Source organism: Micrasema longulum, unplaced genomic scaffold, assembly GCF_059751315.1.
Source record: "Micrasema longulum isolate JH-2025_06_02 unplaced genomic scaffold, ASM5975131v1 h1tg000900l, whole genome shotgun sequence".
Classification (NCBI taxonomy): Eukaryota; Metazoa; Arthropoda; class Insecta; order Trichoptera; family Brachycentridae; genus Micrasema; species Micrasema longulum.
Window position 1 is genome coordinate 765,521 of NW_028278091.1, and position 27,718 is coordinate 793,238.

General features: G+C 32.1%; 1 protein-coding gene across 7 annotated transcripts in view; it reads right to left on the bottom strand.

The window, feature by feature from the left end:
- Positions 1 to 3,862: 3,862 nt before the first annotated feature.
- The window catches only part of LOC148278283 (uncharacterized), a 91,719-nt gene continuing 67,863 nt past the window's right edge, over positions 3,863 to 27,718 (bottom strand). For 6 of the 7 annotated variants that reach the window (XM_088231675.1, XM_088231679.1, XM_088231677.1 and 3 more), the window contains exons 4-8: positions 15,553 to 15,937; positions 10,165 to 10,307; positions 6,959 to 7,512; positions 5,224 to 6,355; positions 3,863 to 4,873 (exon numbers count right to left, since the gene is read on the bottom strand). In XM_088231675.1, the coding sequence (XP_088087801.1) occupies positions 4,644 to 4,873; positions 5,224 to 6,355; positions 6,959 to 7,512; positions 10,165 to 10,307; positions 15,553 to 15,937 (2,444 nt within the window). In that variant the 3' untranslated portion in view covers positions 3,863 to 4,643. Of the gene's footprint in view, positions 4,874 to 5,223; positions 6,356 to 6,958; positions 7,513 to 10,164; positions 10,308 to 15,552; positions 15,938 to 22,175; positions 22,355 to 27,718 lie in introns of those variants that run through there. The other variant, XM_088231680.1, reaches the window with a different exon arrangement.

The following is a 27,718-nucleotide window of genomic DNA, read 5'->3' on the forward strand; positions in this document are numbered from 1 at the left end:
GGGATTTGAATCACAGACCTTTGTTCCGTGAGTTTGAGACACTAGCCACAGGACCACAACCCAAACCATGTTTGATAGTTTTAAGTAATAACACACATTACATTTGATAGTTTTTATTGACATTGACAAAGCAAGATAGGGTACTTACTTTAATTGCTTATTTAAAAGTATGAAGGCGCTAAATGGGTTGACAGGCACTGTCTTTACAGACAGAGGATAGCAGTATTTTGGGGTAGTAAGAAATATAGGGTACTCATGTCTATATTGCTTAATATCTAGTACCTATTCTGATAACAATACTAACACTCACCATATCCAGCAAGTTTGTGAAGGGACTTCGTGAGTTAGTAATTATTATGTACTGAGTAGGTACACTGCGGATCAGCAATTAGGGAATCCGGGTAAGATTAAGTTATGTATCATATCCATCTAAGTAAGTATTGCAAAATGTAATTATAGTGAACTGGTTTGAACCAGTTTGAACTCCTGTCTAGGTTGGAAGGGATTCTGTTGGCAAATATTACGAGATAAACATTTGGGAGAAATTTACATCAACATTACTTTTTTTATGTATGTCTTGTTTTACTGTGCAGGGAATAATAAAAATAACAAGTGAAAGGCGCCATGGCATAGTTGGTTAGATGTCTAACTGTGAAGCTGGTGTCGGTTTGATGCCAGTAAGTTACAAAAAAAATCCAAGAAATGTTTTTATTCAATTAGTCTGGTTGTATTTTTTATAACTTCCTTCAATATCCTCTCTTTCCTACCTGCTGACAAGCCTCTAAAATAGAGGCTTAGTGGGTTATTCTATTTGAAAAAAGCCACGAGAAACTGAGATAGAGATTGTTACAACAGTTTTGAGTAATGTAGTGGAAGCCTTCCAATGCTGTACCTAGTGAACCAAATAATTTAATTGGTCTGCAGACAGAAAACAAAACAGTAAAATAAGTTGGTTCAAAAAAGGATTAACGTCCAACCTAGAGCTAAAAAGTACCAAATAGAAAATGCGAGTTAATTGGCCAATTTGAGCCCTGAGCAGGTACGCTGACTAAAAAGAAAAAAATCAATAAGGCATTAAAATTAGTGAGTGAAATTTCTTGGTGAATGTTCATCATGACATTGTTATATCCTTATGTTGACACTCCACTTTCTTTGACAGACTAATAACTAGTTCTTTAGCTCTCTAGACATCAGACTCGGAGATTATGTATCTCAGACTGGTACGGTTTTTAAGAAGTTTTAACTTTGTAAAATTTAAGTATAGGGGAAGGGGAGGGTAAAAGTTGTTAAAGGTGTTTTCCTGGATGTATTTTTAGGAAATAATAATTTTAATCTTGAATAATATTATGATTCATTGTTTTTGACAAATATCATTATTTTTTTGTCGAGTGGAGATAAGCCCACCTCTTTAAATAGTGGTTGACGAGTTCGTCTACCATTCTTGAGGGCCTGAGTTAGATTTCGGGCAGGGCGGATATAAAATATATATTTGAAAGATTTTTTTGAACTGCAATAAAGCATAAGACTGATCACTTTACCTTCATGTAACGGATGATCAAACTGTACTGCATTTGGTATACCAAAGCAACGCCCTATGCACCACTGCGGGTGAAAAAAAAGAATGATGATGAATTTTAATTAGGTACTTATGTCATTAAGTTGCTGTTAGTGAAATTTCAAAAATACCTATTGTTCAAAGGAGGTTACGTAGTTTTTTTTGGGAATTACACTTAATTATTGAATGGGATACCTTAAAAATTGATGGTTTAAAATGTTCAAATATTTTTTTTTGTTTCCAATACAAATTTATTTTGAGTATTTCTAGTTCTTCAAATTTCTTTCTTTTTTGGAAATTATTCAGGGTGTTCTTTAAACCCTGTCACATCCGAAACCACGATGATCAGTATGAGCAAGAAGACATATTAGCATATTTAAAATAATATTTAGAACGCAGAATTAAAAAAAATATATATACATTAAAAAAAACAAATGGTTGCTTACTTCTGCAGGGGAGAAGCGAGGGGGGCGTGGCCATGTGGTTGACGGTATATCAGACTCCCCCCTCCCCTCTCCTCGCTTCCCCCTTGCAGAAGTAAGCAACCATTTGTTTTTTTTAATATTTTATTTTTGTAAATTTTATTCCTTCTAAAAATGTATTTTTATGTGCCATTATATCTTCTTGGTCATACTGATCATCGTGGTTTCGGATGTGACAGGGTTTAAAGAGCACCCTGTATAGAATTTTGACAAATTCTGAGTTCATATTAAAATTGACTGGTTTCAATTAAATGATTGGCAAAATTAGAATAACAGTTATTGAGTTTTTCTACTGACATTTCTTGGTGGAACTGCATTTTAATTAAAGTAATAAAAATACATAGATAGTTTCATTTAGTGACTGACCGACGCTTAGATTTCTGTTTTAGCCAAAAATTGCCGGAAACTTTGGCTTAGCCGAAACCTGCGGTTGGGATGTCAAGATAACATACGAAAATTAGCAGAATTAGAGATATTGGATTGTTGTCCATTATAACAATTAGTAGTTATTGTATTGCCATTGTCTAACATTTAAAAAAAACTAGACTGATTTTTGTAATTTGCCAATTTGTTAGTACCTAGTTTTAAGATCTCTTATGATTATATTTTTGTGATTCATTTATAATTAAAAAGTTAAAGTTCCTATAGCATACATTAAAGAACTGTTACATATAAGTTATATGTAAAATATAACAATAAACTATAATGCGCTAAAAGTAAACAAAGTTACTCATTCAATTTATACCTATTAACATTTATTTTAATGAACTCGTAAAGTTTAACAATAAAAACGCCTAATTTCGGGCATTTTGAAGTAACTTTTAACATATTTCAATGAGTTGCGGTTTTGGTTTCAGGCGAAATTAAAACAGAAGCCAAAATTTGATTTCGGTTTTGGCTGAAAATCTTGTATTGGTCGGTCACTGGTTTCATTCCACTTTTGTATTTAATTTTCACCAGTGACCGGGTTTTATCGTGACCAACATCCAGTCTGTTGATGTCGGTCACGACAAAACTAGGTCACTGGTGAAAATTATTTATAATAGTAGAATGAAACTGAATACATATTTTTATACAACCATCAGTCTGACGATGTCGGGTATGACAAAATTCGGTTACTTGAGAAAATTATAAATAAAAGTGGAATGAAACGATGAATGAATGATTTTTATTATTATAATTACTGTTATTGTTTTTCTAGGGTGTTTTGGTAGTTTTAAAAGATTTTCCGGTCTGTCCAACGTAAGATGATGGACAGTCTACGCAATCTACGCATGTGAGGAGATATGATGCAGAGTTGTTATGTTTAACATTTTCAGCTTTATTATTTTGAACAAATTTACCCATTGAGATTTTCACGCGTTTTCTTAAAGTTTCAAAACTTAATAAAATATTTCCTCCATTTTACCTAATTTACCTGGAAATTTGTGAAGGCTGACTGTTATCTGCTACTTACCTCAAAAACTGTTAAGAATGTTTGTATATTCAGTAATATCCCTTTCTTATTATTAAAGTAAAACCAATTCATATTTTACAATTAGATTCATAAATTTATTACTAATAATAATTTAAATGACTAAAAAAAGATTAACACACAAAAATCTTATTACGAATAGAAGTATTATTTATATATTTATACATATTAATTTGGTTATATAAAAGGAGATAAATAGTTCTAAAAATAAAGGAATATGTTATTGTACAGTAATATACAAATATGCATAATATTACATTAGGGATTGTGTTATTATATTTCACCTAAATAACTTTTTTAGGTGAAATATAAAAATACAATCCCTAATCTAATATTCCTAACATAATATTATTTTATTGTTTTTGTTTTAATGTTCGAACTCACATATTTATTACACATTGGCATTAAAAAGTTTAACCATTAAAGTTTAACTAATGATCAAGGTATTTTGAAAAATTAGCTTACGATTTTAATGGAATTAAAATTCATTTACAATATATAAAAAAAGTATGTACTTATCTAATTAAAGGTTAGGAATCATTTTAAAAATAATAAAACAGTTTCCAAGCATTTAATAAAAATTGTTTTTAAACGCACCACAATTAGTAAATTTATACCCCCAACCTTTTAAATATATAATTATAGGTATGTATGTATCTAAAAATTATTTAACAAAACTTATGTTGATAATTAAAACCTACTCATTACATCATTCCATATAGTTTTATAATTTAACAAATGATTTTTCAACAATATTTAATAAGGAACAATTGTTTATCTATCCATAAAATTAAATAGATTTCAGAAGTTTGTGGCCCATTAAGTTAATTTTCAGTCTTATGTAAGTAAACAATCCATAAGTTATTAATTGATCTCCATTTGCCAGTGCTAAATTCAAAAGGTAAACCATGCGCAGAATCTTAAAGAGAATAAAGGGCATGTATGTTGCCAGGGTAGCAGCACCGCATATGCATAGGCCGATTTCTGGTAATACAGTTCTGCATTGTGCGTGTTATATGTTATAGGTTATAGCTAGTAATAATTACTATACAAATGTATGTACAAAGCAATACATATTTAAACAAGACAAGAGGCATTAAATTTATTCTATAAAATAATTTTATGAACTATTTTAGACTAATTCTCCTCGAGAATAACACCGGCATTGTTGAGGAAGTCGAAGGGCAGATTGCACAGGTAATATAGAGCTATATTCTCTTCCAGATCGAGGTCGTGCCGTACTTCTATTGCATATCTCACTTGAACTAATTGAAGATACAGACAGTGTGTCTAAACAATCGGATATTTCAGAACTGCAACTGCTCGGACTTCGCCTATTTGCCATTTCGTTGCTCAAAAATCCTGCAAATACAATGGAATTTCGCTCTAAGGTTTTTTTTTATAAATATAACAATTTGAACCCTGCAATAGAGAGAGCTATGGTGAATTATAATTTCAAGTTTTGCAATTTTAAACATTTGAATAATAATTATTGTCTGACGTTAACTTCTTCTCCTGTTTGGTGTAAAATTTTGAAAAGTGATTAATGTCACTTTTAAAAATCATTAGAAAGCATTATTTTTTACTAATGAACTATAATTATTGGCTGAGTTCGAGGCGTTGACCTTATTTAAACTATATTCAAACTTGTTAATGGCTGATGACTAATACACAGATCGCTTTCGTTAAAAAGTAAATGATGGGATATTTACCTTTTGTATCTCTTCTAATAAATTGCATAGCCCCAGCTTCGCATGAATGTGATTTGGGGATGTGAAAAGCTTCATCAAATTGAAATGAAATATTTTGCATTGTATCTGATTTAGCTTTTCGGTGAATTTTGAATGAAAATCTTCGGTGTCTCATACACACAGGTCTGTCGGTGACGGGTGTTTCGAAATCACTAAAATCACACTTGTGGTGTTTTAATGACCCGGTAGATACACCGGAATCATTTGAACTTGAAGAATCTCTGTTTTTTATGGATTTACTAGGAAAACTACACGATCTTCGAATTTTAACAGACTCCTTAAATTGGTTAGATAAGGAACATTCGGTCGGAACATTATTATTGACAATGCAAGTTTTTGTATTTGGAGATGTTTTTATGCAATGATCACAATTATCATTAACGCAATCATATTTTAAGTTCTTTCTGAGGGGGTTTATTTCTACCAATATATCTTTGTGACTGGTGCTTTTAGATATATCTAAAAATGCTTCAGCTTTTTGAAGGAAGTCTGCAGAGCTCGATTTCCTTTTTGATAAGCTAGAATTTTCGTGTGATCTCGAAGTAGGAGGCTTTTCTTCAGTAAGATTATGATTATTTTGTGTCGCATGATCAACCGGGTGCATCAACAAATAGCCTTCATGCTTTTTAGTACAATTTTCATTGATATTCAACTCAATATTCTTTACACAAGAATTAGAAATATCTTTATCTGACATATTTTCTAAGTCATCAATTTCATCTTGACTAAACCCGGCATTCCGCAATATTTCCGCTGAGCTCCCAAATTTCTCTAACGTTATTGATAAATCTGAAATATTTATGCAGGCAGGTTGTGAGGAATTGTCATTTTTTTTATCACTCGGTTCTATATTAACGTAGTTAGAATGATCGCCGAAACCAGCAAAACTAGGATCACCGTTTTTAGTCTTATGAGTACAAGTTTCATGTTCCTTTATTGTTTCATTTAAAACTGCTAACACAATCTTGTTATCCATGTCGGAAACTTTGGGTGGCTTTAAGCAGTTACACTTATTACTTAACAAACATTTTTTAAAGTTCTTTGGTACATCATAATTTGATTCGGCAGATGAAACACCCACTCTTGGATTTTCCTGAAAATGTAAAAGAATAATAAATAAAAGTATTCGCAATATTCTTAAATTTTGTTTGTTTTTAAATTAATATTAATTTTAATAGAAAAATATTTTTTAAATCAGCTGGGCTGCTATTCTAAACGCTCTGGCAGCCATAGAGAACGCTTTTATAGCGATATTTACGTACTAAATACGCGCTTTAAAAGCGTTCTCTGTAGCCGCAAGAGCGTTCAGAATGGCAGCCCTGGATTAAACCATTTATTGATTATGATTATTTTTTTGTTTAAAAAAAAATTGAATTACCCAAAAATTTTAATTTTCGGGGCCATTTCCAGCAAGTTGAGGTAGAGAGGAGTTCGAACCTCGAATCTCATAATCACAAGTAAAAATGTGGAAGTTATTACATCTTTTTTTTTCCATTTTACCGAAGTTCGTTAATTGATTTTAAATAGCGAATTTTTTAATTTACTAAATTTTGAGGGATGCAATTGACGAATTAAAAAAAATACAGGATAATTTTACAAGGCACATTAATTAATTGTTATAAATAAGAAATTTGAGGATTAATGAATATGTTTATGGATTAGAGGTAATGATTTTGGGAATTATACAAAATCTTACTTGTATAAGAGGCATAGGTGCTCGAGGGACATCATAATTCTCATAAGGACCAATGAAAGCTTTTTGAGAATGACGGCACGGACACAGACTTTTTGGTCGCAGATGTGGTGGGAATCCACAAAAACTGGCTGATTTGTTCAACAGCAATCCTTCAGCTACACATGTTCCTCTGGGAATAGAGTAATCTGATGTTGCTCCACTAGATTGAGAGTAGAGAGATGCACGATCAGAATCTGATCGGCGATCAATACAGTAATTATTCCATACTCCAAAAGGACTGTTTGCGGTGGGAGATGTCGGAGATGAGAGTCGACTCATACAACAGACACATTTCTCACTATCCGCTTGTCTGTTTCCTCCTCGCTGGTCTCTATCAGAGGAAGTTATATCGGATAAGGAAGCGGAGTCATTGAATCCAACACTGCTTGCTGTTTCAGATTGTTGACTGTTGTACAGATTCCAGCCGGGAGAGAATCCGATATTTTCTATATTCCTTGATGAATCGCTAATCTCCGAGAACCGCTTATTAAATTGGCTGTGTGTGTCTTCATTGCCTGAAATTAATTTTAAAAAATTACTGCGTTACAAAATAACTGTCTTTTATTTTTGAGTAAAATTGAAGTTTTGCTATTAACAATATTTTTAGCATCTCAAAATCTTTTATATTTAGTTTTTTATTTATTATTTTTTTTACAATATACATAAGAGGTAAAACACAGTATTAAAAAAATAAAGGATAATTACATAGCAATGAAATACATATTAACAGTAAAAATAGTAAACAAATAAATCTCACAAAGGTATGGCCTGTTTGTGGGTATACAAGAAATGTTTATTAATTTTTGCTCCTATAATAGACAGGTATAATATTTTTGTGTAATATAAGAGAAAAGAAAATATTCTGTAAAAGATTATAAGGTACTTTTTTATTTTATAGTAGGTAATTAAAAAAGGAAATTAAAATTTAAAACATAAAAATATTCCTTATCCCAACAAAATATATCATAGAAAAAAAGCGTTAATTTCTTTAGTTTGAACCCAGGATAGTGCGTATTTTTTAAAAGAAGGAAAATTTTGAATGTTTGTGATCAATTAAATATTATCAGTAAAAAAATAATGAAAAAAATTTTGGGCCTACAAAATATGCATGTCTTTGTGCTAGCCTCGTTTTACAATGTGGTATTTCTAACACACGATTCCTTCTTTGACTTGATCTATTTGAATTACTTGTTTTGGTTCATAAATATATATTTTAAATATTAAAAACAATATATTTCTCTTATATCTAAAAGTTTAACTTCTTCAAACCATTCTGCAAGATGGAAAAGTGCAATTTTTGTAGAGCATTATTTTTAAGATGGACAAGTGCTAATATAACCTTCCAGGGATTTGAATTAAATCAACAAATGGAAGAATGAAAAAAATATAAATGTTTTAACATAGGCAGAATATTGAAAGTTATATTAACCAGGCAACGACAGATCGCAAGCCCTGTGTAGAAGTTCTTCATTTATCTTTAAGTATTTGGGAAACAATATATACTTGTGATGAAATCTAAGATAATTACCATAATGTATTTTATCGGTTGTCAGCCCTCATAATATCCGTGCGTGAAAAAAGTACAGAAAGAAACAAAGAAGTGCAGCACCACCAAATTGCAGTTGTCATCAATTCATTCTTTTAAAATTATAATTAGAAAATGTCTTAGCTTGGGAATGATTTAATGATTGATGACCTCCCGAACAAATAATTTACATTATTACGAGGGTTGCTACTTAAGTTTTGAGATAGACAAGTAAAAATAAATATTTATAATTGAAAATGGCTTCATTGTTTTTCAAAATATTATTTTTGAAAATCAATACACTTTTGCATGCGTTTGAACCAATTTTCGAAGCACTTTTTCCAGTCCGATTGAGGTAACTCCAAAACATGTTATCTGAACGTATCAACCGCTTCTTTAGGCGTCGAAAAACGTTGACCTCGCAATTTATTTTTGATACGCGGGAATAAGTACAAATTATTGGGTGCCAAATCAGAACTGTACGGCGGATGACCCATCAATTCGATGTTTTGAATGCTTAAAAATTCACTTGTTTGAGCTGATGTATGACAGCTTGCATTATCGTGGTGGAGAATGATTCGTCTTCTGCAATTGGTTTCCCTTATTGTTTCGAACACTTCTGGCAAACACGTGGTGGTGTACCCTTTAGAATTGACCCGTTCTACGTTGCTCTAATGGAACGGTGGCGACATGTCCAGTTATTCCGAAAAAACTGGCGACCATTTGCTTCAAACTTCTTCGTGCGCGAACAAATTTAGTTGGATTTGGCTCTTCTTGAAAGACCTATACAGTCGATTGTTGTTTAGTTTTGGGTTCATATACATAGATCCATGATTCATCGCCTGTCACGATCTTATAGACGTGTTTTGAAGCACCGCGATTGAATTTTTTAAACATTTGTTTGCACCAATCGACACAAGACTTTTTTTGAGAGATTGTCAAATTATTCGGTATCCAACGCGTACAAATCATTTTGACGACCAAATGTTCATGCAATATTAAATGTATGAAAATGTAACTAATGCCCATGCATGCCCCACTCTCACGATATGTCACATGACGATCTTGCAAGCAATATCAGTTCACGCAAAGCATTGATTTTTTCTGGCACACCAGCCAATTTTGGACGACCTTCACGAAATTCGTCCTGTAACGAACTGCGACTACGATTGAATTCAGAAAACCAGCTAAACACGGTGGCTCGAAATAGTGCTTTATCACCAAAAGTCGCAGTGAGTTGATCGGCACACTGTTGTTGGTTTGATGCACGTCGAAAGTCATAGAAAATCATCGCACGAAAATGTTCACGATTTAGTTCCATTTTTTTAACAAAATCAATTTTTCAAGTATCTGTAAACAACACAAATATCACTCGTCTGACAAAACATTCTGAGTACGTTTACCATTAAAATGGCAAACTTTACAATGACAATGTCAGATTGAACATATTCACACTGGTGTTGTAATATCTCAAAACTTAAGTTGCAACCCTCGTACCTATTATGATAGCGGAAGGGACATTAGTGGTAACCCATTCAAAAATCAGCCGAGTTGTCGTGATGACGGTATTGTTTGTTAACAATCTGGTGAGTCCACCCTTTCACACTTTCGACGGTCGATTTAAAATAAGAAATGCTCATACCTTTAGTGGGGGCAGGAGCTGCAGCATCCAGAGCGGAGACGAGGGCGTGTGGACGGTCAGTTTTGAAGAGCCAGGCTCCCCCGAGCTTGCCGCAGCGAGAACTGGCCTCGAAGCAAACACCCCCATCCACTACTCCGTAGCGTCTAAAATGATTAGAAACAAGGGTATTTTATTTTATAATATTTCTTATTGCGTGTTGTAGCCAAAACCTAGTAACTAATTTCTAATTCCGTAGATAAAAACGGTGCTTCTCAAAGAATCGTGGGCCTATCTATAAATTTGGGTTACTAAAATGAGAAAATATAGCTGCTACATTAATTTTAATATATTGTTTGAAATGGGTTTTTTTTTTAAACTTTGTAGAAGACCTCCATGAAGGGAAAAAAACTTTTTTTTTCTTTATTGAGAACATTTCCCAAAATTATGATAATATGGGAGAAACTATACGTTTTTATTTTAATTCGCGGTCAGTTAAAAATATACCTTAAAATTATAAATGCTAAGCCCTACAGGTTGATTGATTTATTTTTACTATTAAGTATGTACTTATTTTTTCGTTTTTTTCCGATTTTACAATGTGCAGAAGTGTGATCCTAGATGCCAGATCTTAAAGTCTGTCCTTAAGTAAGTCCAGGGGTGGTATTCTGAACGCAAAAGCGCGCATAGAAAATGCGTATTTACGTACTAAATACACGGTAACAAAGAGACCTCTTCGCGCGCAATTCCGTTCAGAATACCAGCCCTGGGAGAGGGGTGTCTTAACTGTTATTTCAGAAACGGTTTAACGAAACAGTTTGATTTGTGAAATTAATAATATCCCAACTCTTCTCTTTAGTTTTTCGTTAACAGTTACAATTTAATATACTGTATTATTTAATTTAGTACTCGCTGTTATTTGGCATATTATTTATTACTCTAATTTCTTACTATATATAGTATAGAGTGAGTTTATAGAAACCATATCCCAATTATCATTTCAATTGTGTTTTTTAATTTTTTTCTATTTTAAACTATTTGTTTGTATATTTGATTATATTTGAATCTTAATTTGTATGATTTATATTTTAATATTCATACCAGATTATTTTTTTTACATTGTCTGCTTTGGAATTTTATTATTTATACCTTGTTTTTCTGGATTGTTATTCTATTGTACGAGTATCATATGTTATTTTAATTGAATTAATTTTACTATGTATTTTTTATTGTTAATTGTTATGGCTTAGCACGGGCACAGCCTAAAAAGCCTTAATGAGTTCATTAATATTTAAAAGAGCGTAATTTTAAATGAATAAATAAATATTTTACTAACTGTTTCAGCTGTTTCTGGAGAGTAACTGTTTCATTTTTTTAACCACCTCTAGTACCTACCTACATTTTAAATGACTTATTCTGATAGGTAGGTAATACATAGGTATAAAAAAATAAAATTAAAAAGTGTTTTCTTGAATATTTTTACTTCACACAAACTGACATAAACGTCACAAACTATACAGAAATAAAGAGATAATTTGAAATAATTTATAATAGTGTTTTACTCCCATTTAACATTTGTAAATTAATACTGTATGTTTTGTTTCTGGCTAATGTTATCGAGAATGGTAAAAGCCATAGTAAATTACATTATCGGCGCTCGGCGCTATAACGATTGTGTCTAGTGGAGATATGTATGGAGATGAAAGCAATAAACTAAAAATCTTTTTAATTTGGTAAGGTATCCAAAATAAAATGCTTTTATTGGATTATTATTGGAGAATTATTGTCAGTATATAAGGAAACTTTTTAAATATTTTAGTTAGTTTGATAATGTCCTAACAAGACGAAACGCGTCACACCATACACTTTTGTATATTTATTTAAATCCAATTAAAGTTTTTTTTTATACCTAGCTAAATTTTAATATGGAATTCTACCAATTATCTGCATTCACATTAAATAAATTTAAAATCTGTTTGATAGGTATCTACTAAGGTAATTTAAGAAATACATATTATATAATAATTATGTATCATTTGTGTAGGTGCAGTTTTGAGCGTAAACGGATACTACATTTTTATAAGTTTATCGCTACAAAAAGTATCCACTTCAATCTTGATGACGTAAACTATATGCAAACAATTAGCGGCAATCGCGTGGAATGAGCAAATATATGTGTTTTAATCGAGGTAAGTCCATACACATTTTTAAAGAAAAATGACGGTTTTGTCAGCGATTGAGGGCAATAAATCAATTGAAAATGTGAACAATATTTTGAGTTTGTCCAAATTTTTGTAGACAAGGACTGGATTCAACTCCCCGGGGAGCTGTTTATATTAACATATTACAACAGAGATGAAGAACATTTTTCCTTTTCTTAAATGTTCTTCATCTCTGTTGTAATATGTTAATGAAAATGTGAACTTTAGTGTATGAACTGGCACACTTGTAATATTCATAGATGATTCTAACTGTAATTGACCAGAAAAAAACATATTAAATACCTATCCGAAATATTTTCAAATAGTTTTTCTTGAAATTGATATATATATATGTATATATATATATATATATACATATATATATTATATTATAGGGGTAATTTGGAACACAATCATATAAAAAAAATGTCATAGTGTAAACCAATTTCGTTGTAAGCATTTTATTAATTGTATTGTAGGTACTTTAAAATAAATATAGTGTATCGAAATAAGTGTACCTACCTACTTAGTTTAAGTATAAAAAGAAGTGTAATCTAGATAAACGCATGAAAAGTAAGAAAATAGGACGAGAAGGCTGTTTTATTTAGTTTTAATAAATTTACATAACAGGCAGCCTCCGTGGTGGAGTAGTTAAGACGCTTAACGCACGCAAGGTTCCGGGTTCAATCCACGGTGAGAATACAAAAAATTGTAAAATGTTAATTTTTTTAAAAATGCTTGTTTTTGAAAATAAATAAAAAGTGTTTAAAATCATAAAAAAGTTGTGGCATTTTTATTTTATTCTTATCATCATCATTCCCTTTCCGCACCGAATGGTGCATAGGGCACTGCATTGGTACACCAACCGCAGTATATCTTGATTTTTTGTACAAGAAGGTAAGATGATCAGTCTTACGCTTCGAGTACCAGTCCAGGGACTATGAAATATTTTAGTGTAAAAACACAATATAAAATAAATATTTCATTTCAACCATGTCGGGAATCGAACCCGAGACCTGTTGCGTGCTAGGCAAACGCGCTGACCACCGCACCACGAGGCCGTATTTAATTCTAGATATTTGTAATGAATTATTCTATGGTGATTTATTTATATTTTAGTTGATTTTTCTTATTGATATAATATTATATGTATGCACTTAATGCAGCACTAAGCGCCTGTCTTGTGTCCCATTCAACCGGAGTTCCGGCGCATGCCTTGTATTTTGTGGGAAATCGTGTTTTACACGAGGCGGTAACGAGCGGTTCGTTCGTTCTTATATTTACATTAAAATGCCGTTCTGTGTTGTAAGGTAATGCAAAAATACATCCACAAATATTTGGAAAGCTGGCCGAATAATATTCTTGTCCTTATTTCGTTTTAAAATAAATTTACAATTGATTTTCTTTCCACTAACGTGACACTTTACAACTTTTTTTTCAATTCTGCGTTTACGGGGTTCATTCAAACATGGTTGCCGGTTACTACACTTCAAGTTTTGATTTCAAATTATGTTTTTGTTAATGAAATTAAACTTGGTGATGATTACGCGTGATAATAGTTATATTTAATTTTTATTTTACTGTAATATTTTATTTTAAATTTTAGAAATTGTTGGGAACGAAATAAAACATCAGCGCAGCGGTGGCATTATCAAGCGTCGTATTGAGTTCGTACCCGACAGCGAGCCAGGGGTTGTATTTTGAATCTTCTCTACCCCTAGAGAGTGGTTAATTTAGGGATTTTTTTTAAATGTGACGACACTTTGCTTTATATTATGGACATTTTATGTAAAACTGTTTTTAAACGGAAAAAAATGAAGATGGTTTTGGTCAATTCAACATAATTAAGTGTTTTGGGTAATGCTTAACATCGTAATAATGTTCTAAATAAAAATCTTCATATAGGGTTTCACGTGTTCGTATGTATTTGACGTTTAACCATCTGTGTAGGCATAGATGAAGCAAAATTTAGGTGCATGCAAAAAATAAAAATCCCTAAATTAACCACCCTATAGAGGCGGTAGAAAAGATTTAGAATACCAGCCCTGGACTGCTTTTCTAAACGCTCTCGCGGCCGTAGAAAAAATCTTTTATTTCGCGTGTTTACATGCAAAATACGTGAGATAAAAGTGTTTTCTACGGGCGCGAAAGCGTTCGGAATAGCAGCGCTGGGATGGTATTCTGAACGGAAATGCGCGCTAAGAGATTGCTCTGCTAGCGTGTATTTAGTACGTAAATATGCGTTTTATACGCACGCTTTTGCGTTCAAAATACAAAAATCTCATACGGTTGAAAATAATATTGGTTAAAACTACTTATATCAGCGTTAACATCAACGTGTAATCTGTCTTTACCCGCGAAACAAACTTGATTTTTATATGCGATGTATGAAGGCGAAACCATTCATTTTACTGAAATAAAAAATACATTTTCATTCCATAATATTGCTTTAAATTTTATGTGTCACTCCCTTTAAACATGCATTGTACAAAGGAATATGTTTCCATGGAAATTTATTTGACCAGTGGCTGATTTTCCTATACCTACTTCTGGTGGAGACAGATGTCAAAACGCCAAAAACTAAATCTGCCATCTCCCAAATATTTTGAGCTGTATCTATTTATGTGTATTATTGTATTGTATTTTTTATACGATGCAATAATGCTAATAGTATGAACTGTGAAATTAAAAAAAAAACATTTCAATTTATTTTTGGTCAATACATACGAGTATTATTTAATAAAGTAAACTGTAAGAATATCTATTTATTAATTTTGAATCTCTTGAATGACTTGCATTGGAATTTATTCATGAAATTTGGAAAGCTAATTATCGCAATCAATTATTTCCTAAACGAAATACTAAAATTCCAAATAGTAAAAGAATATCAAAATCCTAATTTTTTTTTAAAAAAAACTTCAGAAAAAGGTGATTTAGAGATGGGCATTTCGTTTTTTTTATTATGAAAGTAGCAATAACAATAGTTACCGTTTTACAAATTAAGGTGTTTCGTGAAGACGTTTAAAAATAACAGTTTAGTGCAGTCTGCGACCCCGGTGTTTCTGGATGGAACTGTTTTAAAACAGTAGTTAAATTTTTTTAACCACCTCTCGTTTGAACCCATCTCTATTTAATTATACCTCATTATTTTTTCTGTAATTATGTTTATTTTTTCAATTTTTATGAAATTATGTTTTGCATATTCTTGTACCTAAGATCTTTCAAGTCCCACACGGCCAGCACGCGGGGTAGCACGCCGGCCACGAGGCAGAAGCGCGCGGGGCGCACGTGCAGCGCAACCGGGCCCGAGCGCAGCGCGCTGGAGGGCGGTGCGCGCAGCTCGCCCGCCCATCGCGAACACGGGCCGGGCGCTAGTGCGCGAGCCGCGCGGGTGCGCCACGCCAGCGCGGCCTCGGGTGCGCCGAGCGCCAGCACGGGGGCGCCGCCCCGGCACAGCAGCGCCAACGTGTGCGCCTCCTTGTCCAGAGGGAAGCCGTCCTCGCAGCCGAGGAAGTGGCGCAGCTCCACGGAGGCGCGGGGCAGAGCGCCGCGAGAGTAGTCTTTGGCGTCGCGATATAGAAGCATGTGCGCGGAATCTGTAAAAAGGTATAAATGAATAAACTATGAGATTCATGAACTTTGAACATATTATATATATAAGATAATATTGAAGAAATATGTAAGAAATTAAAGAACGTACGATGTTGAGGGATTTTTTTATTTGCTTCGTCTTAAAACGATATTATAATGTTTAATGCGTTTGGTGGGAAAAGATATAATTTATTCAAATCACAGCCTTAAATTATTTATGCTACATACATGTAGGTACCTGGATTATAATACTTTTCAAAACACGTCATTTAATGAACAATAAAGCAAAAATATGATACTTCGGTACGTATTTAATAAAAAATGATTTAAAGCGACTCGCAAAGATACATTTTTAGGAAACTAGAATTCAGTCTTGATTTTAGTGACTGCATGATATTTAGAAATCTAGCTTCTATCTATTCAGATTTGTGTTGTAATTTATGTACCTGTAACTTTGATTTTTTTGGAATTATAATTTGACCACGGCATGAAATATATTGTTTATTATAATTTATAAGCAGGGTGCTGCAAGTATGAAACCATATTTGAACAAATTTTAAATCAAGTATATGTACACGGGCTTAAATTAAATTACTTTTATTAATTAATTTTCAAGCTAGCACACAAATTCCTTTAAAGATATTTAAAGTTGAATAAAAATTGTAAGTCAAAGGAAAGTGGATTAGCTTATGTATTCATATTAAGTAAATATAATTTTTACAAAAATATCATTTCGGACAAAGCAGTAAGTAAGATGGAATTTTCTAGACATTCGTATAGATTACTGTACCGTTTGGGCAGGCAACTTCAAAAGTGTCGGGTTGAATGTGGATCGTTAAATATGGGCACGGCCGCGGTCCTTTATGTGGGTCCCACGCCACCATACACCATACACAATACCATAGCACGACAGGCCACGAGCCACGAGCCACGACCATCAACTTACTATGCAATAGTCCTTACCCACCCGGATATTATCTTATCTGAATGATTTATTTGCGATCGGGGAATTCCAAGTAATAAGCGACTGTTTACCCCTTTCAACTTCCCGGACAGACATTTAAAAAAAAGTATGTTTTATTCAAACAATGCAGCGTGTTTCTTTTCAATAACTAAAACAGTTTTTTAATTACACCATTGAATACATTCTGGTCCAGCAAAAATACTCGATTAAAATCCGATAGTACATTAATTTGTGAAATCAATTTGAACAAATTGTTTCATGAGCGAGAGTTGCTCTCACGACACTCGTTTCAGAAAATGGAAATCAAGTTGTGGTAGAGCGGAGTTCGGAGCTCGGACCTCTGATCCGCGATTCTGGACAGCAGCCACGGGACCACTCGGTTCTCGATATTAGGTTATAGTTAACAATGTTTACACAAGACATACCATACAACTTTACATATATCCCACACTGCGTGATTTGTATCAGAAAAATAAATCTATGTTTTGGAGCCTAACCTAACTCTGATTTTCGTGTTTTTTCCTAAATTACCTATCTTCCGAAGTTGTCTCACTCGTAACAACAATGTGTATGTAATGTGTAAATACGTACCTATATTTAAACTAAGCGTATTTTAATATGTCGTAAGACTCGATTTATTAAATATATAAATCTATGTACCTAGATAAATAAAATGTCCCAATAAAAAAATTCGCATGATAATTTCACCATCAATTTATCGGCCACCGGAAATATAAAATGGTAAAGGAAATGGAAAATAATGAAAATAAAACGGTGGATAATGGTGAGAAAGGTTATTTTTTGGCCCAGAAAAACAAAACTTAAAATGTAATTCCACGAATATTATTTCTTTATAACTTTTTGAGATGAAAAACAAAATAACCATCAGAGATTTTATCAAACCAAGGAACAGTGTTAAAAAAACAGGTACCTACTATCTACCTAACATTATGTAAAATATATATTTGCAAAGGAAATGAATGTTATATAAAAGTTATACTTTATCCATTGAGTTTATCATTTTATGTAAATATGAAATGCATCAGTACCTACCTACGGTAAATTTAAACTAAATGCCATCGTTTTTATTGCTCAGGTAATGGCAATTAAAAAAAAAATTAAAAGAAATATATATTTGTGCTCTTATGATTTATCCATATATTTTAATTTTAAGGGCCATTTTCAACGAGTTGCGAAGAACTCACTATTAGCAAATGGGAACCAAGTTGTGGCAGATCGGGGTGCGAACCTCGGATCACTGATCCGTGAGTACGCGACACTAGCCACGGGACTACAACCCGATTAAAAAAAATAGGAAGCGGTATTATGATTAACGGTTTTAGTGAACAGTTTTTGCATTTTAAACGAACAGTGAGGAAGTTCAGTGCTACAAGAAATACGATATAATAAATGTGTTCTTACACGCGGTAAAAATTAAAGCATTTAATTGACGGCGAAGTTTCTCGAAAATGTTTATAAAAACTACTGTGAACTACGTCACAAGTTCTTGCTAATCAACCAATCAACTATAGCGTTGGATAGATTTCCGATTTCCGATTTCCGGGAAGCCAACTCACCGACGATAACTAGTGACGTCACGGGCGGAGTAATTTCAAAATTACAAAAATAAAAATAAAAACACAGCGATGATAATATGATAGCTACAAAAAAATTGGCTTAGTTTGATAGTCTATTCTAAAAAAAAAAAAAAAACAACAAACTTCCTCATTCTAAGTATCTAACCACATATTGAACAAACACCTTGCTAGAATGAACCTTTCCGAAACTTCTAGATGTAGGTTCTGCAGTGCAGATGAGGAAACGCCTATGAACATTCTATGTGAATATGATGCTTTACATCATAAAATGAGCCTCATCATCGGGGGACTGCTGGTTAAACCTGAAGATGGTAAAGAGCTCACCCCCTACCTGATAGTCCGATACTTTACGGATCTGGGCTTAGAGGGGTAAATTTAGCAAAATGAGAACTCTCGCCTTCCACACAGTATAGACTATGCTCTTTATAGACCTCGGCTTGGAGGGCGAGAACTATTCACGGGGATCCGTCACAATAGATATTTACAGGTCGCAGTGACGTCAGGAGCTTGCATAGCACTGACCTCCACCTCTAAAAATAAGTATAAGAATCTAATCGGCAGGTAAAACCGGCTATTTTTTTATCCATTAACCGGTTTTGTGTTTCTTCTTTACGACAAAAAAAGCATACCTGCATTTTATTCGCATTGATTCAAAATTGACGCACGTGATTATTTGCTAAGAAAAACAAGTCGATTAATGTGCTGTCACCATTATAGCCAAATGAACTTATGCACTCTTTATTTGAACAAGTGGTATGGTTTATGAGTGTAATTTAAGTGCAATGTTTACAATAATTATGAGATGTGAGGTGTATCAGTAAAAACGGAGCGATGAAAACCCCGGATCAAATAGACCGAGTAGAGTGTAGCGCGTGATCTCAGTAAGTACATGGTACACAAACATAAAACAATTGAGATTGTAGATTTTATTATTACTTTCAACACATTGTGTTCTATTGTATATTCCAACAAAGCCGACAGATCCCAATGCAAATTTGCATAATAACGCAGGCTAATTTTGTCCAAAGTGCCAAATTCAATACTGATGTCCATTGCTTAGATCCCCGTTATAATTTAGAAACTTTTTACGGAAACTAGGTACGTATCTAAATATGAACACTGCAAAAAAATAACGGTTTAAAAAAAAAATCTAGGTCAACTAATTTTTTAATTTTTTTTTTAATGAAAAAGAAATATTTGCGTTCTTATGATTTACCCAAATATTTAATTTTGAGGGCCATTTTCAACGAGTTGTAAATAACTCACTATTAGAAAATGGAATCAAGTTGGGGTAGAGTGGGATTCGAACCACAGACCTTTGGTCCGTGAGTCCGAGACACTAGCCACAGGACCACAACCCGATTGCTAGTCCCATTTCAACACAGGACTTTTAGTCTATGGAGTTGGGACTTATGTCTAAAATAATGTACAATAAACTTATGTATGTAAATAAATAAAGACTGCTTAGGTACCAAATCGTTTATAATTAAATTAATTATTTCTGCATTCTACACAATCACAGATACATGAAATATACACAACTAATAATATAGGAACATTATTAAAAAATCACAAAGATAAAATCTATAAATATAATAAATCTGGCCAATACCAATTAAATTGTAACGATTGCGATTCAATCTACATTTAAAAAACTAAAAGAAAATTTGATACTATAGTAAAAGAACACTAATTTTGCCTAAATAATAATATTTTTTCTGAATTCGCAAACCATCTGATAGAAAATAATCATTATTTCAATAAAGACACTGGATTAAAGGTACTACATGTTGAAAATAAAATAATAAAATTAGACAACATGGAAATCTTAGAAATTAAAAAAGCTATTCATGATAAGAAATAATGAAATGATAAACAAATAACCAATATTTATTTTAATCCATGCATCTCAAATAACCACCCTTTTAGGAAAAAAACGACTTGATTTATTAGCTCCACGTGTAGTATTTAGAAAACATGGATAAAATAAAATAGGAAATAATTCATTAGTTACGTAAACCTTATCCAAGGAGCTTGTTTGCTTTGAAACCGGTCGGCGAAAGAAAAAAAAATTAGTGGTTAAAAACAAAGTTGGTTTATTTATTTTATTATAAGGTTATTTAAACTGGAGGATTGGAGAAAATAATTGAGCGCTCGTGTGATTTAAGTTTTAACCCTTCCCTTGCCGTGCAGAAAAATCCGCGCGTTCCAGTGTTGTTAAGTCATTACACATGCAGAAACGAGAGATTTAAAATCTTAAAAATGTAATTTTATATGTAATATAAAATAATATTTTCTTAGGCAATTGCTTCAATCAACTATATTTAAAGTCACAAGGGGTGATATTTAAAATATGATCGTTAGCGATTTTTAGAAACGTGAAAAAACCATTCGCTTATGCTCACAACGCGAGAGAAAGAACCACCATTAATGAAGTTCCGAGAGCAACTGAGCAACTGAGCAACTGAGCAACTGAGCAACTGAGCAACTGGCGTTCTATGGCAGTAATACAGGCTGGCCTGTGTCACTTGTGAAATTGCCGCTCTCTCTTGCGAATATATTTATAGCATCTAGAGAGAAACGTGAAGAGTTTTTGAGACAATCATATATTCGGTACTCTTTTACTTCATCGCCGCGACAACGCGACACATAGGTAAACTTTTGTTTGTATGCCCAATAAATATTTATTATTAAACCTTTCCCTCACTAAGCATCCAAAAATCACACATGATCCGAACGGGGGGACCAAACGACCCCAGAGCCTACTCGTATATGGCATCAGGAGAATAAAACGTTAGAAGTGTTTATAACCGTGCAATAATTTATTCATGTTATCGCGTACACATATTTTAGTCATTCGTGTATTTTTTTTTTTTTTGTTAGTTTGCCGAATGCTTATGTACATAAAGTGAATCTGACCAAATCGGTCTATGGGGGATTCGAATCCCCCCTTCGGTCCAGCTAGGTTAATGATAAATTATTTCAATCGATACATAAATGTATACCGGAGGAATATCTTAACCCGCTATTAATCACATTTATAAAATTTTTGCCCGGCTTTGTTCGGGGTCAAGTTAAAAACAATTTTCATTGATTCTAAAAATATATTGTGCTTTTATTTTAATTTGTATGCAAACTACTCATCTGAAAATAGTAGTTTATTTTAAAATTTAACGACGCCGACGCTACAATTTACCGTGTGTTTTATTTTATACCGAAGAAGGCCGAGAAAAATTCGGCTTGAAAACGGCAAGGTTGATCTAGTAAATTTGATTATAAATTTCACGATCGTAAAAACTTACCGTTGAAAAATTATTTTTCATTCCAAAAAGTCCGAAAAGCTGTCTTGAAAACAGTACCGTTTATCTAGCAATGCCATTTTAAATGTTGATTCTACATTTCAATTTGCTACGACTTACAGTTGAAATTTATTTTGAGTTGAGTTTATACCAAATACTCTGTAAAAACATTTGATTTAAAACAGAATGGTTTATCTGCAAACTGCAATTTACTCGTACATGCTGATTCTAAATTTCACAACGTTTCGACTTAAAGTTGAAAAATTCATACCGAAAAAGTCCGAGAAAAAATATGGCTTGAAAATAGACCGGTTAATTCTGAAATTGCATTTAAAATTTTGATTTTAATTTTTATTTAACGTAAATAAAAAATCTGCAGTACCTGCTACTTCAACGCCCCACCCTCCCTCTTCCTCGCTACTTGCATTCAAAAGTTATTTCAGTTTAAAATATGAACTTTGCCACCGGACACTTAGTTTTATGCACATTGTTTTACGTTGAATATTTTGGTAATCAAACCACAATGTTTAATTTTGTGTTATTCCGAGTTGAGTACAGTTGTTGGTTTGGGTGTAATGTTCAGCTCGCTTCCTGTACCTACGAGTTGCGAGTTGCGAGTAGGACTGTACAAAACTGACGTATACTGTACCGGCTTAAGTAACGAGTATTAAAAGCGGGAATATCAAACAGTCTGTTTCCTGAAAACACACATTCAAGAACATTTGTGTATATTCTGTGGACTTTGTTCCGCGAATTATTAACATCATTGATGAGCAATTTGCGGCTTTATTCGAGAAATACAACATTCATTTATTTCCCCTCGGCGAATAAATACTGGACGTTCCTTTGTGTAAAAAATATACTAAACGCATCACTAACAAATAATACGTATTTAACAAATAATCATTTTATGAAATTTCAAGCAATTTTTTATGAAATTTTAATACTTTTGTAAGTACACCGAATTTACAAAATCGATAAATTTGTCGAAAAACATTATCGATCACGTAAAACAGAATCCTAGACGGAGTTTTTTCGTATATTTTCGTAAACGGTAATTTGGTATTTACAATATGCATGTAATAATGTCGGGCTCGTGGTGTAATGGTCAGCGCATTTACCTACCATGCAAGAGGTCTTGGGTTCGGGTTTTTTCACACTACAATATTTCATAGTCCCTGGACTGGTACCTGAAGCGTAAGACTGATCATCTCACCTTCATGTAACAAAAATGTTTAAGATACGCTGCGATTAGTGTACCAATACAGTGCCCTATGCACCATTAGGTGCTGATAGGGAATGATGATGATGATGTAATAATGTTGATTTATGTCATATAAATGTTGTGTTCGATAAAGCCTTTTTGCTCGAGTCTGTAATTCTGTTTGTATTGTTTTTTTTTCTTTGATTTTTTATTTGTTTTTTTAATTATCTATTTTTTCCAAAAAAATATTCTTCTTTACATCAAAATTTATTATGTTAGCCTTTTTGTTGAAGGTATATAATATTAAAAAAATATGTAAATAAACATGATATTTCGACATAAACAAAAAACTAATATTTTTCAAATGATGATATAAATGTCGATAATCGCCTAACCAATATGTCTACTCCGAAAAATGCTCGAACTTAACCCCTTACCCAATTTTTGAAGGTAAATGCGTAAAAATATTTGAACTCTAATTTAAACAAATGTACAGCCTTATGAATACAATTAAATGTTTCAAAACTCGAATAACACACCCGTTAAAAGTTTGTACGATTTCCTCGGGAACAATGCAAAAGTTTTGATGGATGTTATGCCTTATACCTAATACCTACCTTTATAACATATATGTTATAATATAACACTGTGTGTTACATTGTGTACCATAGATAAGTTCAATTTTGAAGAAAAATACGTTACATTATTACAGTAATCGGGTACACCGTATGACCGTATCGCATATTGTAACGATACTTAATAGAACTTAACATTTTAACTTTAATAAATAATTACACATAAACGTATATCATCTTCAGTGTCAAAGTTTATCAATATATTTAGATTATATTAATATGTGAAGTGTGCAAAAAGGTGGTATGTTTATAAGTATGAGATCATAAAAACACATTAATTACAAACGAAATTTAATAATAAAATAAGTGATATGTTGACTTTAATTAAATGATAAATAAAGCGTTGACTTTTTGTTAAATGAATGGCGCAAAATGGCATTGCAAACTCAATTTTGTTTATAAGAATTCGATTTTACGTTTTAATAATTTCTTTAACTTTTTTCCCTGTAAAGGAAAAATAAGAAATCTGCTGACAAGACGGTTTCGCAGTTTAGTTGGTTTCATTATTTTTCCTTTTATATTTTCTGGTCATGTTTACACTTTTAAATAAAAATAAACACAAAAAATGCTTTTGAATTTTCTATTTGAGTTGTACCTTATTTTCTAGGTATTTGATTGCTCATTTTTTTTATATGTATGAGATACACTGCGATCGGTAGGTGCAATGCATTGCCCTAGGCACCATTAGGTGTAGATTAAGGAATTAAATTAATAATATGATCATTATTTTGAGGACATTATTGTATTCATCTGACTAAATACTTTAGTAACAAGAAAATTTTGTTAAAAAAGTGGAGATTTTACTTTTCCCTGTGATGTCTATAAAATAAATAAATACTAGAAAAGTAATGTGGACTCGATAATAAGTGTTCGATTTACAGATTCTCGTTCGTTATGTGTTATGCATTTTGTGTGATTTTTAAAATAAAAAACAGGGAGGCATCCATAATTTATTTATAAATAAGATTCCATAGACACAAACACATTATATGCATATTAAGTACAAAACAATCAAAACTCTGCCTGTTCGAGGACTACTGTGGCTTTGCATCATTTTGGAACAATTTAATCGTAATACATTCAAGTTTCCTCTCAAACATAACCATAAAACACGCTTCACGTCTAATGATGGCTTGGTAGTACCAAAAGTATGTAATAAATATGGAAATAGAACTCTCAAATATTTGGTACCTAGAATTTTTAATTTATTACCAAAAGAACTTAAATTGAACTCACATTGTAACAAGAGCAAAATAAGAGAGTGGCTACTCGATCAGGAGTTTATATATGAATAGTAGCTTAGGTGTAAATATTTTAAATTTTCATATAATTTCTTGTATTTAAAAAATAAATTTATATATTATTATTTGTATAAACATGTTTATTCTGATCTTTCCGGCTGTTAATTTTTATCTGTTATTCATTGTTTTTATAAATGTAAATAATATTATTAAGTCAGTATAAATATAATCTTCACCAACAAGCTACAAAAAGTGGCTTGGTAGGATTTTAGTTTTAGTAAAAATATAACAAGTGAAATTTTTTAAATTGTAAAAATGTATAATTATGCTATAAAATAAAAAAAATATAAGAAAATTATAAAAAAATTATCGATTTGTAAACTAAAAATGCGGTATTATAATTTAACAAATATTTGAATTTTGATGGTCATTTTCAATGAGTTGTAAATAACTCACTATTAGAAAATGGAATTCAAGTTGGGGTAGAGTGAGGTTCGAACCTCGGTCTTCTGATCCGCGAGTCCCCTACACTAGCCACGGGACGACAACCCGATTCAAAGTATGTATAATGTATCAAAATATGTTGTCCCCATAATAAAAAATAATGATCGATAGTTAGTTGCATGAACCTAGACGTGATAAATATGCAGGTAATTCCAGTAGTAAGTTAAACGTTGATTAACCTCAATACCTACACAACTGAATTAGCTTGTCGATTGACAATGCATGTATATTAGAAAAATATACTAATTTAAGTAATATCACGCGTATTAAATTAAATATGTGGTTAGAAAATTATCGTATCCTAAAAACGAGCACCTACGCCCTTAACACATTATATCTTAAATTGTATTCGTTTACCCGATAGTAAAATTGATTAGGTAATAAAAATGCAGCTATTTTGTCTGATAAATGGGAAATATTTTAAGCTAAATGCGGGCTTCAGTTGAGAATGCTTCTATTATGATTTATTACGCTTAGATAGGCCTACCAAACAAACGTGTTACGCACATTACCTTATTTTATTTCCAGATAGCGTTTTCCGTTTTAAAACGGTGTTTTATTTAAATACCAACGGTGCATAAAAATGACTATACTGCTCTAACCTACAGTTGAGAAAACAAAGTTTTTAATACAAATTTTTCATGACCAAGAATATCATAAAATAGGAATCCAAAATGGATTCCAATATTTGAAAAACTAAAATCGATAAAATCTATAAGTAACATAGTATTCACATTTAAGTGTGTTTTACAAGGAAAACTACAAAATAAAACTCCAATAAAAATAGAGAAACGTGTGCACTTGTCTTGATCTAGAAATGAATTTTAATGAAAATTAAATATTAACTTTACATTCCGGTGTTAAAGACGACTGCTCAGGTACTAAATATTAAACGAATTGACTGTAATTTACATAATATTGTCATGGTTATTTTATTTTATTTCAAAGTTCAAAGTTAATCTTTTTAAAAATTTAAATCGCGTTGATTTATTTATTAAGTACACCGGAACCTCTTTTTACACGGTTCAGAAATAACACGGCTCATCCTTACATCGTTATTTTTTTATTAGGTGCAAAGGGTGATCAGATAATGAATAATCATAGCTATAATTTAAAGTATTTTGTTGCATGTTAAATATATTTATATGTAATATTATATGCATCTATTATATATATATATATAAGGGATTGATCGTATGCGTATCTTCGATGGACTGAATAACTACTGGACCGATTTACGTGCGGTTTTTTGCAAATTGATGAGCCTTATCCTTGGTCTTTTTATAGCTCTTAATATCTTTCAATATGTTGTGTAGAAAACAAGTTAAGAGGATAAATGTTTTATTCATCTACTTACCAGGGCTGCATTCGTCGAGAATGCATATGTACTAAAAAAAAGGGAGGACGTTTTTTTGCATGTAAAAGAAGTGTGTATTTGAATGTTTACAAACAACATTCGTTCTTTATGAATCCTCATTAGATTATTTATTTAAATTCCTTATATAATTTCTACCCATATACTTTTTTTACTGCATTTTTGGTAATACTAAAATAATACTAACTGACATTCAATACATTTTTGAAAATCGTATTCCTACAGTAAGTGCACCCCTGTTGGCAAAAATATTAGAGTTAGACATTTACAAAAATAGTTCAAAATTTGTTTTTTTTTTAGTTATGGAATTCAATCATAAACAAGTACCTAGGTATCTACATACCAATGAAAATTTACACCATTTTTTACGTTTATCCGAACGGTTTTTCCATGCTTTCAAGACACAATCGAGCATTTTGGTTTTGAATTAAATGTCGAGCTTACGTTAAAACCCGGCTGGCGGTTAAAGAATGACAAAATACGCGTCGGGGATGAGTTAAATATCATAATTTTAGAGGGCTGTGTTTTTGTGTATTAATAGGTCAATGGTTTTATTTAAGAAGCCCGAACCCGTTTATAAAGTTATGTAAAAGCACTATGAAGCAAAGTAACTATACTTATATGTTTTATCTTAAAAGGAAACGCTGTCTGTCTTTTATTCATACAAACGTATTCCCATATTTTCTCCCTGGATTATGGCACTAGAGCAGTGTTTTTTTTAACAATATAGTTATTTACCATTGGCGTTTCTATTCTTTTGGTTTTTGATAAATTGTTTATTATGGTAACTAGATCAATCCAAAAACCCGTAAAAACGCTCAGTTTTATCTGCTGTCTTCGGGAGCATGGTATGCAAATATGATAACTATTTTAAGTTGCATTAACTAATTATAATATGCATTATTCAGAAAAACACCCAAAACCTTGATAATCCATATTTTACAACAAAAATATACAATGGAAAAT